The following is a 15,843-nucleotide window of genomic DNA, read 5'->3' as shown; positions in this document are numbered from 1 at the left end:
AAACAAACCCCCACACACAGATGTATTGCTGTAACTATTATTTAAGTTTTTCCAAGTTCACCTCATTCTTACTGAGCAAAGACCCCCGGGGTACTGCTTCAGGGGCTGCACACATCCACATGATTGTACCTGGAAGCTGCACAAGTCCACATACAGGTCATTAGTTTGTCACGGAATAACTCCACTGTTGCAGTGCAAAGAATTACTTCCAGTAAACAAGCCAGTCATGGGAATAAGACAAAAGCTGCTGAATAACACCGAGTAATTTATGGGTGTATCTGTATACGCACAGCGAACACTGATATTCATGTGGCACTTTATAGTGTCTCGTAACTTCATTTATTGGACGTCTTTTGTAATTTTTTTTGTTAAACATACATTTCATGAGAAGTCAAGTAGAGGAGCAGTGTAGCATGCACCACATTTCCATTGCAGGCATATAATCACAGTTAACGTGTTAAGAAAAACTATATACAGCAAATAATAATAACAATAATAATAATATATGATCTTTCAATTTATAAAATTGCAAATATGTGGATATTGGCATAGCCACAATATACAGCAAGTAAATTGTGTCTTGTATTTAACACACATTCCAATCAATAATTTTAAGATTAGATTTAAGATTAAGAGCTCACATATCAGTTTTAACACTGCAATGAACACTGACTTGATACCTAAGATTTACAGAATATTTCCATCATCAAAACATAAAGTACACACACAATAAATAGCAGTTTGCGACTTGCATGTGTGTGTGGTATACACAGATGGCTCCTTACGTGACAAGCACAATGATTTTAGAGAACAATGTTACACTTTTACTTTTCTCCATGAAACAGGTCATTGTTACAGACTTTTCTTGTTTTACATTCAGTGATTTGGAGAACAGGGAACTCCACAAACAAACATAAAGAGCCAACATGCCTTTCAATAAGACACTGTCAGTTTTTCAGTTACTCAACTCCACAACTTTAAAAAGCAGATCGCCGTTTCGCCCTGTGATGCGTTTTTTTCCTTAACAGGATGAGGTATTTGCCAGAAGAGATGCTTTTATTCATCATTCCTCCCTCAGTCTGATCAGACAAGTTATGTTGCAGTTTAGCAGTGCAAAATCTTAATGAATGCCTTTCTGAACTCAACATTAAAGGTGGTGTATATGATGGGATTTACGGCACTATTCACATAGCCCAGCCAAGTGAAGGCATTATACATCTCAGCGGGAACCTTGCATTTTGTGCAGTGGGTGTTCAAGATATGTGTTATGAAAAATGGCAGCCAACATATGATGAATACACCTGAGGAAAAATGAGAAAATACGGCATTATTAGAAAAACAGAAAGACAAGGTAAAGAAGAAGGAGGCTCACGTATTGGACACCCAAATATGGGTTGTTACATACATTGTGGAGTAGTTGGACTAAAATTTAGCTATTAAAACTATTTCCTTTCGTTGCATCACTGCCTGTCTTGTTTTCAAGCTCTGTTTTAGGTCTTGAGACAGAACCAAAAATACATGCAGGCAAACTGAGAACCCAAGCTGACTGGGGCTTTCACAAAAGAAAAACTGTTTTCTCAAGTGTACATTACAGAATTAGTGCGTGGTAAATTAGTACAGAAACAAATATTTAGTCTTGATGAATTTGAACAGGGTACCCTGCTGATTTGACATTGTAATCACTGAACATTGTTTTGTGTCATTTCCACTTTCATGAGTATATTCCTGTTAAACATATCAAAATAAACATAATAATAAAAAAAAAATAATTCAGTGACAAGTGAGCCAACTTACCAAGCACAATGGCTAACATCTGAGTGGCCTTCTTCTCTTTCTGTTGGGAGATCTTCCTCTTGCTCAAGGTCTTCACAGAGGTCTGAGTCTTGCCATTAGGTAGGGCCTGCGTCTGGAAGGCTTTGGCCACAGCAGGAGCTGAATCCCCCAGGGTCTCCTTGGTAGGATCTCCATTCTTTTCTGCTTTCTGGCTCTCTTCAGGGGGTGTGGGAGGCGTGGAGGTGGGGCTAGCATTGGCCTTGTTGGGCATCAATAGCTGGTGGCTGGTGGCCGGAGTGTCCCCAAGAGCACACTGTGGCTGCTCCTTCTGCTTCTGGCTGCTGCCGCTGTTGTTCAGCTCATCCAGCTCCAGATCTTCCCCTTCATTGACTCCATCTTTGATGAATATCTGAGCAAGGTCAGGATGGGCAGGAAATCATGGATTCAAATGGTAATTTTTCATGTTGGTTATTGCACATTGGGTAAATTTGAAATACTAGGTATAATAATAGGTATTAAAAACAAGAAATTATTCATTTTTTTCTGTGCTAACCAAAGAAGAAAGGTGCCTTTTCAAGCTATATATTCTCTGAGAAATGAATAAAACTTCAAGGTTACACCTTGAAAAATCTTTCATAGGCAAAATGAATATGCAACAATCCAGCAGTTTAACTTTTTAGAAAAAAGCTGCAAACAAAAGAAAAAAATAGTGCTCACCACTTTCTTCTTGTTGACAGGAAAACTCCCATTAGATTTAACAATCATGGTGCACAACCTCACATCCTCTGGATGAGTGCACTTATCCTGAGATGAAAACAGCTGTGTCAGGCAAGGAGAGGTTGCAATGTCAAAGCACAACTGACAAAAGGGCTGTCTAAGCATAGGTCCCACTACCGACCAGGTCAGCTGAGGCCACATCGACTTCGGGCTCTGAAGCTCTTTAAAAAGAATCTGTTCGGCAGCTTCAACTGCAGCTGCAAGTTCATTAACCTGGCAGCTTAAGAATTTGTCAACTGATATTATTTCATCAAGATGACACAAACTCATCCAATAATTAACAGTGTAAGTGAACCTTATTATTTAAATTAGGTTCTTTAGTCTATAAAGATTCCGCACATAATCCATCAATATGCTGCAGTATAATTACTTCACAGATCATCAAAATATAAAATAGGCCAATTTTATTTCCTGTAAACATACATGTCTGTTATAAATATTTTCCCTGACTTCAATCTAACACACACACACACACAAACCACACTGTAAAGCCATGCATGAACATGAGTAATGTAGCGCACTGGATCAAAAGCATTACTTGGCTTCCTGTGCAGAGCCCATTGAGTTTCAGTATGTCAGTAAAATCAATAACCAGAGAAGGAAAAAGGTCACTGGAGGGCCATCGTAGCTAAAGTTGCATGACTGATTTCGACAGTGAAACATGTCAGTGAATGTAACACTGAGATTAAAACTGGTCTCCTGAATGGAATCAGTAAGAGAGTCATTTACATATAAAGGAGAAGAAAAACATTTAAAATGCTTTAGGTGAAACTCGCCCTTTAGTGTCTTGCCTTGAATATTATCCATTATGTTTTTCACAGAAAATCAATTATCTTCTTGTCTGGGTTTTCCCCTTTATGGTATGTTGTTATGTAATACAATGCCTGTCCATAAAAGCATCAAATATAATTGGGTTGAGAAAATTATTGATTGTACTTTCATAAAGAAATAAATGAACTCAATGGTCAAGAGACTTTACATGTTCCGATTTATACACACTAGTTGGAGAACCTATCATTCTAAAATGATCAGACAGTATGCTACACTATATTATGCATGTTAAAATGAAATTAGCCTGTCCCTCTGCATCCAAAGAAGAAAACTTAGCACAAAGGTGATCTTTGTTAACTTCATGGCCTTATTTCCCTCTCTTAAATCACATATAGGACCCATTTTTGAATTAGACATCATTCCACAAGGTTCAAAAAGTTACAGAATGTTATAGCCCTGGTATGATAAATATATGAATAAATATAGGTTTCATTTTTCATTGAGCCATAAAAGTGTCAGTCATGAACAGCAACCAGTTGGCACAGCAGCTCACCTTCAGCGAAGTGGCCACGTCAGGATCGGCAGCCTGACAGATGCGCTGCTTTGGTTTTGTGTTCACACGTTTTCTGCGCTTCCTCAGGACCACATAAATTTGCACATAAACCAGCAGAGTGATGATGAATGGAACATAGAAGGAAACGATGGAAGAGTATACCACAAAGGCTGGGTTGGCAATCACACACAAGGACTCATCACGAGTAGCTGTGGAGATAAGCACAGGGTGAATAAAGGCTTCAGACAGCATGTTATCTTCTGTCTAAAATCTTTGGTTTGGTGTGGTTTTGTTGTATTGTGACTGTTGGAAAATGTTTTATAATAAAAATAGGAACTTGTTTTTTCTTGAGCTTGCAGCGAAGAGCAAAGTTTGTTTTTTGATTTGAATCTCTTGAAAATTCATCCAGACAGGCCCTCTATCTGACTTCTATCTAGAGCCAACCGAATTTGCCCTGAGATACATCAGTGAATTTTTAACTTCCTTCACACCACACACATTGGCCTAACAGTCTTTGGACAAAACCAATCGTGGACTCATTTCCAAAATGGAAGTTCAGACCCTTGAGTCGATGTCACAGTCATTGTCATGGCATTCCCAAACCTTATAAAAAAATGCCAGAATATACCTTACACATCAGCATATCCACTCACGGAAACTTGTGCACTGTACACTGTAAAGCACAGTGAATAAAAGCACCACATACAATGCTGTCCAGTTACCACACACATCTGTGCTCGCAAAAATCAACAAATATTGATTGCTTCAGTTCCACTGGTTCCTTTTGGCGGTTTCTGCTTTCGTATTTTTTTGCAGCTTACTTACATCTGCAGCCACTGCTCATTTGAAAGTAGGTGAGGGGCTAAGAAATCTAAACGTTGCATCAAGGCACTCAAAGGGATAAGAGGGGCTTCAAAGTGAGAGGAATTCAAGCCACAGGAGCTGGTCAGCAACAAGTTTTAAAAGCCCTAAATCGGAAACTGCTTCAACCCTAATCGCCGTTCAAGCCCCTGTTCTGTTGAATGAGCAACCAAAAGGACTAAGGCTCACTAAGGCTCACTAAGAGTAATCATTTCAGGGGAAGCGTTTACTGGCATGGGAAACTGCATGCTGATAGCTTAAACGCACTTTTGAAATGCATTGCTGTGCAGAAACAAATGGAGTAAATGGAAACACATGTTAGCATTCTCTTTTAGAGTATAATATTAATGCAAATATGGGCAAGCATTTACTAAATACATCAACTAGCTATTAATAATGTACATTGTATTTGTTTACAATATACAATATACTGGACTGTATGTACTTATAAATAATACAGTCCAATACCACTACTGCTCTACCAATTAAGTCATACACCATGAAAAACATCTCTTTTTCAAAAGTACAAATGTACTATACTCTGTCTTACCTGTATTATTTAGGCCAAACAACAGAGGACATGATATGGCAAAAGACAGCACCCACACGACAGAGATCATTACCGTGACCCGTCTCCTGGAACTGTAGCGAGTATTGTACAGCATTGGCATTGCAACTGCTGTGTAACTGTAAGGGGTAAAGAAAAAATAGCCACTTTAGCTTGAATGTATGAAAAGATGACACCTTTTTGGGAAAGAATGACAAGTTCAACAAAGAAGTTTGCATACATTGGTATGGTTTGAATTCATTCAGGTTTGATTTAATGATCTATGGCTACATTTATTGTGTTCCTGCAACTGTCTTCATCAGTGACAATTTTAGTTCAAAGGAGGGCAAACAACATGATGCCTACAGGGGTAAAACCAAGACATGTTGCCTGTCATCTTTGACCAGATCCTCTTTGATGGTGGACTGGCCCTTTAGGAAACACGTGCTGCGAGGAGGGCTGTCTCTCACAGGAAAGACCTTATCATTTAACCTTGCTACAATGGTTGACCTTATTAGTGTGTTTGCTGTAATCAACAGGAAAGGCATAGCTTTTTACTGCATCCCATCCATTGATTTCTATGCAATTTGCTCTGAAAGACTTTACACATAAGTCAAGCGGGTAAGGCTTTTAAGAGACTATTTTGATTGTGTTTCTTAGTGGAAACACACAAGAGAAGTCAGGATAAACCTTAGGTAACTGTATTAGGTCATATGTGTTGTCATGGATTGTGCATAGATGGGTTACCAAACAAGCACTGGGACAATGTGATTGTTCAAAAAGCCCAATGCACAGCGTTAGTGCACAGATAAAAATATGTGTAAAACATGACTGGTTTCACAGGTTAGGACACATGTTTTTGTCTACATGCTCCTGTGTTTCGGTCTTCACACTGTTTTTGGATTATTTTATTGCATGTAAACACACTGAAACTAACTTAATAAAACAATGTTTTAACCTTAAGTGATATTTTACCGTATGCTTCTGAAGACAAAGTGCTCTGTCCTTAGTGCAAAAATATTTTAGTGCACATAATGACTCACTGAGAGCAGCATGACAAGGAAATGTCTTTTGTTTCTGCTTAAAATGGTCTGTCTTTTGCATCATCATAATTGGAGTTCTGTTCAGTCACATTTGGCATGTGTATATTCATATCACCTCCTATTCAAAAGCAGTTTTGTCTTTGGCCTATCAGTCTTCTGCTTTTAAGGAGGTTACGAGCGGCTGAGTTGACTGGCCATTGTTGCAGGTTCTGATGCATTCCTGTCTTTTCTTTTTTTGGCAATAGAACTACCAACTTATTGTCTTCTTTTCCCTATGGTCACAAAAATCCAAAAGTAAGTGTGTGTGTGTACATCCTGAGTGCATAGATACGGATTCACAAAAATGGAGCCTGTAACGTGATCACCTCCAATTTGCTCCACATTGGTGAGTAAGAACAAAGTTAGTTGACAGAGAAACAGTCCTTTCATGTATAAATTACGGTGCTGTGGAGCTGTTGAATTTAGAAACGAAATATGACTGAAATGTGACTGTTATCTGAACTTTCATAAAAAAATCAATGCCATACAGATGGATGCAGAAATGCATTCAAGTCAAGGGAAGTGGTATTGACACATCCATCCTTTATGCAATTTATCTCCGCAAGAACACAGCCAGCAGTCAAAAGTCAGATAAATAATATCTAAATGTTAATTTTGCTGCCATTTCTCTGTGCTTGTAGCATCCATTTCAAATATACATAAAGAATCATCCACTACACTAATAAGGTTTCCTCCACATATGAGAAACGCATTCTAATTCAATCACTTCAGTAGGAGTTGAAATTGTGTCCATGCATGACCATGGTGAATATTTATGTTGCATGTGGATTTAAGATGAAAATGCAGCCAAGCAGAAAATCATGTAAAATGTAACTTGACAGAATTCTATAAAATGAAAATATATGAAATGTTATGTCTTTGGTATTCCTCAGGCTCGTCCATGAGTGCTTGATTTAGAATAAACAGTGCTTTCCCACTTTCACTACATAATCTGGTTGCCAGCATTACAAGATTACTTCCTACAATTCATTATTGAAAGCTTGAGCTTTACATGCCCTCCAGACAAACAGCTTTGCAGTGTAACCGTTCTTTCTGATCTACTTTAATAGAGCCACTGTCATTAATCACAGTCATCATGACAATATTTATTTTTGGAAATGGCATTAATGAATCCAGAAGGAGGAGGTCTTGTGATACAGCAGGTGCTCTCATGAACTGGTGCTTTAAATAGCACTTTATTTAGTTGTGTAGCCTATTTACTTATAGATGCTACAATCGCAATTTTTATATGAACAATAGATCAGTTGTGTAGGTGCAGGGGGTCTCTGCAAGGGGCACTAATAAACTCAAAGAGAGTGATCACTCAGCTCTGCAGTTCCCTTCAGCTCTACAGAAAATGTGGTTTTATCTGGCTTGCAACATTATTGTTTTAATATGCTCTCATGGCATCGTTTTCAGCTGCAGCTTCAGTGAAAAGCCCTAAAAATCTAAAATAAACTACCCAATTGGTACTGAACTTGGGCTTACATTTGTCAGGTAGACCGATGTGGTTAGTTTCTTTTCCAGTACCGCTGTATTCCCTTTTAAAAAACTCTCATATATCATCACAAGGGTAAACATTCTTACAATAAATGATTAAAGTTTACACACTTTGTGAATTGAAATTGTGTCCAACTCATTCTGTTTATTGCAAGTTGTGTTAATTGATCATAAGTACAAAGTAAAATCTAATATGCAATTATTTTAGATGTTCCTGTTATTTGCTCACTTTTGTGACTGGAAGTTGAAGTGTGTAGCCTGTTTATATTACAGCTGAAAGCGGTCGACTAAACCTTTAAATGCCCACTGTGTAGGATTTAGTGGCATCCAGCCAAACACCCCTCATCTTATCCTCCCCTACAGTGACCCCTAAAAATACAAAAGGCCATCTTTAGAGAGTACTGTTGAAACAGGAGTAAAACAAAGGTGCACTCTGTGGATGAGGAACCGCTTCTTCTGTAGATAGAAAAGGCTCATTCTAAGGCAACAAAAAACAAAAAAACCAAACAAACAAAACAAACAACAATTCTTTCACATTTCAGGTGATCATATCCTCATGAAAAATAATTACAAATATTGTTTTTCTGAATCCCCCCTAAATCCTACACATTAGACCTTTATGGTTTTGCTGACAATTTGTCCACCAATTTGCCACATGTCTCCAGTCCCCTTTGCACCTGTTCACCTGATTATGCATACCTAAAAGTTCTACAACTGCTGCAATTTGTCACATTGAGAAATTCACGTTTACAACCCTGAGACATCTGGTGGCCAGTAATTACGTCAGGTATGAGCTTCCATATAAATATACGTGAAGTTAAGGTACATGGTGTGAAAAGACATTTAGTTTGCATGTAGACATAGGGTCTTCATCGGTCATGCAATTAAAGTGGTAGCGCTTCTCCTCTGTTATTCAGAAGGTAAAGATTACCATTAAAAATCCATGCAGGAAACATGACAGGTAGGACTAATGGTCTGTGAACTCACCGATCAATGCTGATGGCACAGAGATTGAGGATGCTGGCTGTACACATCATCACATCCAGAGTGACAAAGATGTCACAGTGGATCTTGCTAAAGCGCCACTCTCCCACTACCTAGAAGAGAAAAACATCAACAAACTGTCAACAAAACAAAAGCGCTACACTTGCCCAGCAAAAGCAAAGGCACCTCGGCAGAAATGATTTGTGTTTCTTCTGTAACGAAAAACAACCCGCACACTCAAGTCTCCTTGTATGTTTTTGCATGTCGTTTCCATGACAGTAACAGAAACCTAGAAGGAGCAAAGAGCAAAACTGAACTGTGGGAGGAAAAAAATTTAATGAGGTTAAAATGATAAATATAAATGAAGACAAAGTGTAAAAGGAAATGTACAACTGACTCTGCTCTGAGCTGTGAGTGGGGGGTCTTGTGGAAGGAAAGCACATTGAACATCTCAAGAGATAAACTGTAGGGATGCATGATATGGATTTTTTTCAGCCAATACCAATAACCGATAATTACCTGCTTCTTATGGCCAATACTGATAACCGATTTCACAGTTTTTGTATTTCTTTAAAAAAGTTTACAACCTGTAGTTTATGCACACCTAAGCGCAAGAAAGGCTAAGACCTTTTTTTCCCCTCCTCTATGAACCCTTACAACCGTTTTGTCCTTCGTAAAAACTGTAAAGAAGACGTCATCTCATTAGACAGTGTGGCTGTAACCAGCTGCTGCAGGTTGACAACAACACTTCATCCTCTGCTTCCAATAGGCCCGTTCTAGATGAGCCAGATCTGCACACAATAAATCACAGACAATTGCCGCACAATGCATGCTGGTTAGATTTTTATCTGACTTCATCCCAACTTGATCTGGTGTTCTTTTGAGTGTTTGAGAGTACAGGTGCTCTGCACTGACTGCAAGACCCAGGGCATCATGGGAAACGCCTGCATGTTGCCTGACCCAAGAGCTGACTGGTTTAGAAGTCGATGCAATAACATCACGTTTTATAGGTTCTTTTGTTTTGTGGAGAGATGTGGAGAGATTTCATTGATTTTGGAGCCTCATTCTGTTACCAAAATGCATATTGGGTGGCTCATAGATTCATATTATAATCTATATACAATATATCATAGCTGTACACACAGACCTCTGTTAACATTGGACAGATTTAATTTTGAAGAAACAGAAAACCTTGGAAAGTGGGGTGTGAGGATTAACATCGATGTGCATGTGAGGAAAGAGGAAAGAAACAAGACAACAGTTTTCATTATTGATTATCTGTCAGACATTTTGAGTATTTTTAATTATCCATGTAATTTGAGAATACAGTCTGCTCAGCTGATGTGTACACATAAATATGTGTAAAATGCAGTTTAAACATAAACTTGTGACACGGACTTAATGACACGGATCGCTGGTAAGTTATTTTAGTGGGGACTGTGTACAAACCAGACCGGCTATGCTGCCCCTTACTGGATCAGTGTGTGTAGATGCTTTGCTTGTTAAGTCAGTGAAAGCAGTTTGGCTTCTCATTACAATCAAACGGTCCGATAAACATATACATGTGTGCATTGTACAGTGTGCATATAATCCATATGGTCTGCTACAGGTTATCAATAGAATCTTATACCTGGCATGCTGAAAATGGACAGGTTATCTGACATGATTATTCAGCGACTTCATGACTCTTCACGTCACTGACAACAGCAGCGGTTCACAGATTATGGAAAAACTATAGAGACCCTCAGTGCCGGTGAGATAATCATCTTTTAAAAAGTATTTCTGGCCTGCAGCCCCAGGTGGCTTTCGATTAAAGACATGATTGAATCCTATTTGTATTCATACCTCTGTAGCTCTGTGTTACATGGGCTGACCTCATGAAGAAACATCATCAGCGATGCTCTGACAGGACCGATGTGGCCTGCCTTGCCTGACACTACATCCTATCCGATTCCTCTTGTGGCTCTGAAAAGGGCAAGAGAGAAGTGCGTGTCGGGGGCAACTCCTAGCTCTCTAGGGATGATTAATCTCTGTCCCTAGCCTTCGTAAAATGTAGCACTATCTTAAAGAGCTGTTGTTGCTGATGTCTATAACACAAGCAGAATGATCTGACAGCATAATGCCCTTCTCCCTGTCGCAATCGCGTTTTATTTTTTATGTTTTCCAACCCTTTGCTTCTGACATTTGTCTTTGTCTCAGTATCTCTACAATATCCTCTGCACTTAATCTGTCTGTTTCTCTTCACTCACTTCTTGTTCTTCTTTATAACAATCTACAGTTTGCAGTTTTTTTTTGCAGGGAGGGGTTTATGTTTATCAATGCTGCTCAAAAATTTAAGCACAAGTATATTGGTGCCAGTGTAGGACAAAACATTTAGTGCATATCAGACTTCTTTTTACAGAATCATGTCTCAGGCAATGAAATGAATTGCTAATAGAGGAAAGTGTTGACCATGGGATATTCACATTTGATCAATTTTGCCCCTTATATTTTACACTCCTTTGATCACTAAAACTCTGCTCATATGTGCGTAGCAAATCACTATTCTGAATGTAACAACACTTTGATTTAATTTGCAAAAGTAAGGTGTAAATTTAAAGTGCAGTAATGGGGGGCAACAGAAAGCGCAATTTGAAGCATCTCTTAAAATCTGGTTGAAATGAGACGCACTCACTTTGCTTTCACTTTCGTTTAAAACTCGGTTGTTTCATCAATTTTTTACAACACAGCAAAATTCTTAGTGGAAATGTATGCATGCTCAAATGCACATGGAGTACGTTATTTTTTGTTGTTTGTTTTACATATCATTTCATGGCAAATAACAAATACTACACATAATTCATTACATTATATTACTTTACATGATTCATAACAGGAAAATGCTAAATATTATATAAATCTAAATCTTGAAAGAACTGGTACTATGCACCTTTGTGATAAAATGAACTGTAAAATGTACTTAAGCTTGATTGTTTTTTTCATTTATCCTCCTCCTCCTCAAAAAAATAAAAAAATAAAAAAAATACTGTCGGAGATTTTAATGAAGCATTTTATTGCTTCAGCTCTCTTTAGCATGACTGCTTGGCTTCAAATGTGTAGTTGTATGCAGTTTTGTGGTTGTAATGTGTTTCTTTTTATGGCTCTTTTGATCAGTATTTTTTTTTTTTTAAAAAAAAACAACTTCCATTTACTGTAAGTAATAACTAGAATATTTGGATTACAATAATTATTAATATATAATTTGCTAGTCTTGCCCAAAGGTGAACAATTCAAGTTTAGCAAGTGCTGCTATCCAAAAATTCATTTATATTCACCTTGACTTTAAACAAACTCTGGACTTCAAGTCACGCATAATTATTCCCCCCGTATGCTCTGTAAATCAGTCACACTTGGCAGAAGGAGAAAAGTGATGTAATTAATGCTAATTCAGCATTTAATGATAAAGGGCAAGTGAAATGCCCTGCCCGCACTCTGTGACTAAGCTCTCACTGTAGTTCATACAGATACATTTTCAGCTTGAGAAACTCAGACATGGCCACGCTCTGGGACACCGGAACAAAAGAAACACAATGTCTGCACATGGACAAAGAAAAGAATGGAGTGCGTATGCAATGGGAATGCAGGTGTATAAAAAAAGAAAAGAAAAAAAACAGACTACGTTTGTTTTTTTGTAATTATTCGAAGAAGTACTCAATTAGATTGATTCTCTGATGGAAGAAGCAGAAGGAAAAAGTGAAATGAATAAATGAAAAATCTCCCAGTTGTATTAACTGACAGCTTCACTTTCACAACCTAAATACAAACCTAGGGGGATTATTGTAACTGGCTTAGGATGATATGAACTGTGTTTACCTCCGCAGATAATCTGCAATCAGAAATATTAAGCTTTCAGTGATTTATAACTGCAAAACTGCTATTGTCGCAGTTTATCCATCTTCCCATTAACTGGAAACCAAAATCAGTCAAAAATCCCATTCAAAACACATGCTGAATAATGAGTTCTGATGTCTGACAGCCCGTAGTTAGCGCTCAGCAACAGTCACCCAGATACTTTTAATTAGTGTGTAGGGATACCATATCTGTGAAACAAATGAGAAAGGAAGGTGCTTGAAGTCTTTTTAATGTAAGAAACCGCTTAAATGTGCCTGTTCTTCCTGTTATTGTCACAGAGTCAGTTGGGCAACCCCCACAAACATGTGTTCATTAATTAATTAATTCCTAACTTAGATGAAATAATAATCATGGCAGTCTTTGATCTTGTGGCTCACAAAATAATTTCAATATAGAATCATCCAAAAGAACATGTTAGAAAGACCAGATTGATAACGTTTGATGCCAAACTGAATTCTAAAATGTTCAATTTGCATATTTTAGTACAAAAGCTGCATTTTATTTCAAAGGGGCGCACCACAATTTTTACACATGATGGACAGATCAGTTGTCATGAGGTGTGTGTGTCATCTGATGGGATGTCTCTAAAGTCTGAGAAAATAACAGTCAATATCACATATCCCAGTCAACCACAGCCTGGTTGACTATGAAGTGAATCGATCCTGGCCTCTGTTGCTTAGATCATTCTTTTAAAAACTGAACTCTTGTGAGTCCCCCAGCTTCAGCTGCGTTACTGAATCCACCGTCCAGAAGTATCCCTCAACAATTTCGCTCAAGTGATTGGTCCAAAAGTTACCAACACACACCTGTGCAATTAAAAAAAAAAAAGAAAAACACACCATCAGACTCTCTTTTCTGCTGTGATAGAAAAACTAATATTTTATTGATATGGTTTGATGCAACAATTTGGAGCTTTGATAACTGGCTGATTACAATTCAACTTCCACTTTTCTGAAATGCTTTGATGTAGGCTCCCTCTGTGTGTTGAGCTGCAGCTTCCCACATCAACATAGAAAGACAGTAAATAATACTAATAAAAACAAACACAGCAGGTTGCATACTTCATGGATAAACAAACTGAAAGAGCACCATAATAGTCATTTATTATACTCAGCACTGGTAAAGGTATTCATACTCCTGCAAGATTAGTGTTACAGAGGGACACTTGTGCTGTGCATACAAATGAAATGCATAGTGGCCGGTAGAGACTACGACATCCTATGGATTTATACACTGTAATCTGATCGTAGTGATAATCATCGTGACTCACGGAGAGACACAGGAGGATTAGAGTGCCTCCAGTCTCAGATTGTCTTCCTTTACATCAGACAGCATGACCTAAAGCTGGACAGTCAGAAAGAACCCCAGGACCGAGAAGATAGGCAAGAGAAATGAGCAACAATCGAGAGATGTTTTTCTGAAAGATAGCCTGCGCGTCCTGCTTGATGTGGCGGATTGAAGAAGCTTCTCTGCCGGACCCGAGTCTCTGTCCTGTTTTAGGTTGCACCGCTTAGCAGGCATTGATGTGTCATAACTGCTTTATCCCACACAGCGGTGACTGCAGAATGTTGTACCTCAGAATTAGGAAGAATTATTCATAAACATCTGACCTCGGACTGAATAGACTGGTCTGACTTTTTGATGCTGTCACAGAGCTGCTATAATACAGGCCTTTAACCTGATATTTACAATGCTGATGTGCACTCTTTAGCGGTCACCCTTGTCTTTTCCGTGGGCCTTTGACCTGTAGCTGCTGGCAGTTTGCTCGGCTCAAACTCTTTTCACCAGTATTTTATGGACACCAGATTTCATTTGTCTGCAGTACACTGTGGCTGAGAGAGCAATTTAAGAAAACGCATGTAAATACACAAAACACGAGTAAATCAAAAAAACGTCTTCATTCGTTTGACAACATGTGTGCAGCATTTAAGAAACATGCTGCGAACACACATAGCAGCAAAGCACTGCAAAAACAGGAAAAGACAATGGAAGTGTCTCCAGAGGACACTAGTGCTTGGACATGCTCGTTCTTGCTGTGGTTGGTGACTCATGAAATAATTAAAGTTGGGTCCAAGCACAATACCGACTGACTATGTGCTACCGTTCTACTCTGCACATGAAAGAAAGGAAAGTGACTTTATGAGTCACAAACCGTAGCAACAACAGGCGTGTCCAAGTGGCGCTCAGCATTAGTGTCCTCTCGAAACACTTTCACTGTTGTTTTATGTATTTGCAACATTTTTCTGTAGTGTTCTCTGGTGTGTATATTTGCAGTAAGTTTGTGTATTCTGTTGTCTTGTGTGTTTTTTTCCTATATGTGTTGTCAGATTGATGGTGTTTTACTAATTTGCATGTGTTTTGCATTTTTTTTTAATCTCGTAATGCCAAACTGAATTCTGTCTCTGCTTTCAGAGCCTACATATACAAATCACTTTCTCTTTTCTTCTTCTAATGTCATTCCAATGACACAAGATAAACACAGAGAGAAAAAGCCTGCCGCACAGGGCATGTCAGGTTAGTTATTTCTCTTCCAGGACGTACAAGAAGTGAACACGTGTGTGCGTGTGCATCTCTGCTGTCTTACCTCTAAGTAGACGACCCAGGGCATAACCAGCGTAGCCACCAGAAGGTCAGCGACAGCCAGGCTGACGATCAGGTAGTTGGTGGTGGTCTGCAGAGCCTTCTCTCTGGACACAGCCATGCACACCAGCACGTTGCCGAAGACGATGACGAAGATGAGCAGAGTAAGCAGCATGGCGTAGTAGTTGTAAGGGTGCCTCTGCTCTTGGTCTGTTTCGTTGAAGCTCCATGTTCCGTTATCATAGAAACTGTCATTGTAGGCATACTGGGTAAAGACATCCATTAGCTGTGAGGTACGAAGGCCAAGAACGGGCCCTGCAAAGCAACAGACACACAGTGAGAAAACTGCATTTTGGAGTGTAGTTGTATTCATGCGAAAGTTTGCACACGGTTTATGAAGAAAATAAACTGCAGTGTTTTGGGATCCCATGCACCCCGTGCACTCTTGTTCCTGGGTTTTTCTTTATTTCAAAGTATACAGGAGATAAGAAAAAAAAGGGGTGAAAAACGGGTGATTGTCAAAA

The 15,843-nt window shown here is 38.7% G+C and overlaps 1 protein-coding gene across 2 annotated transcripts in view; it reads right to left on the bottom strand.

Annotated features, from left to right (window-relative positions):
- Positions 1-323: 323 nt before the first annotated feature.
- The window catches only part of drd2a (dopamine receptor D2a), a 36,494-nt gene continuing 20,974 nt past the window's right edge, over positions 324-15,843 (bottom strand). The window contains exons 2-8 of one of the 2 annotated variants that reach the window (XM_046389210.1): positions 15,324-15,634; positions 8,852-8,961; positions 5,286-5,422; positions 3,875-4,083; positions 2,491-2,592; positions 1,795-2,182; positions 324-1,301 (exon numbers count right to left, since the gene is read on the bottom strand). In XM_046389210.1, coding sequence (XP_046245166.1) covers positions 1,105-1,301; positions 1,795-2,182; positions 2,491-2,592; positions 3,875-4,083; positions 5,286-5,422; positions 8,852-8,961; positions 15,324-15,602 — 1,422 coding nt within the window. In that variant the 5' untranslated portion in view covers positions 15,603-15,634 and the 3' untranslated portion in view covers positions 324-1,104. The remainder of the gene's footprint in view (positions 1,302-1,794; positions 2,183-2,490; positions 2,593-3,874; positions 4,084-5,285; positions 5,423-8,851; positions 8,962-15,323; positions 15,635-15,843) is intronic. The other variant, XM_046389211.1, reaches the window with a different exon arrangement.

The sequence above is a fragment of the Scatophagus argus genome, chromosome 5 (assembly GCF_020382885.2).
Source record: "Scatophagus argus isolate fScaArg1 chromosome 5, fScaArg1.pri, whole genome shotgun sequence".
Taxonomy (NCBI): Eukaryota; Metazoa; Chordata; class Actinopteri; family Scatophagidae; genus Scatophagus; species Scatophagus argus.
The sequence above is the reverse complement of the archived record's forward strand: the minus strand, read 5'-3'. Positions and strand labels throughout refer to the sequence as shown.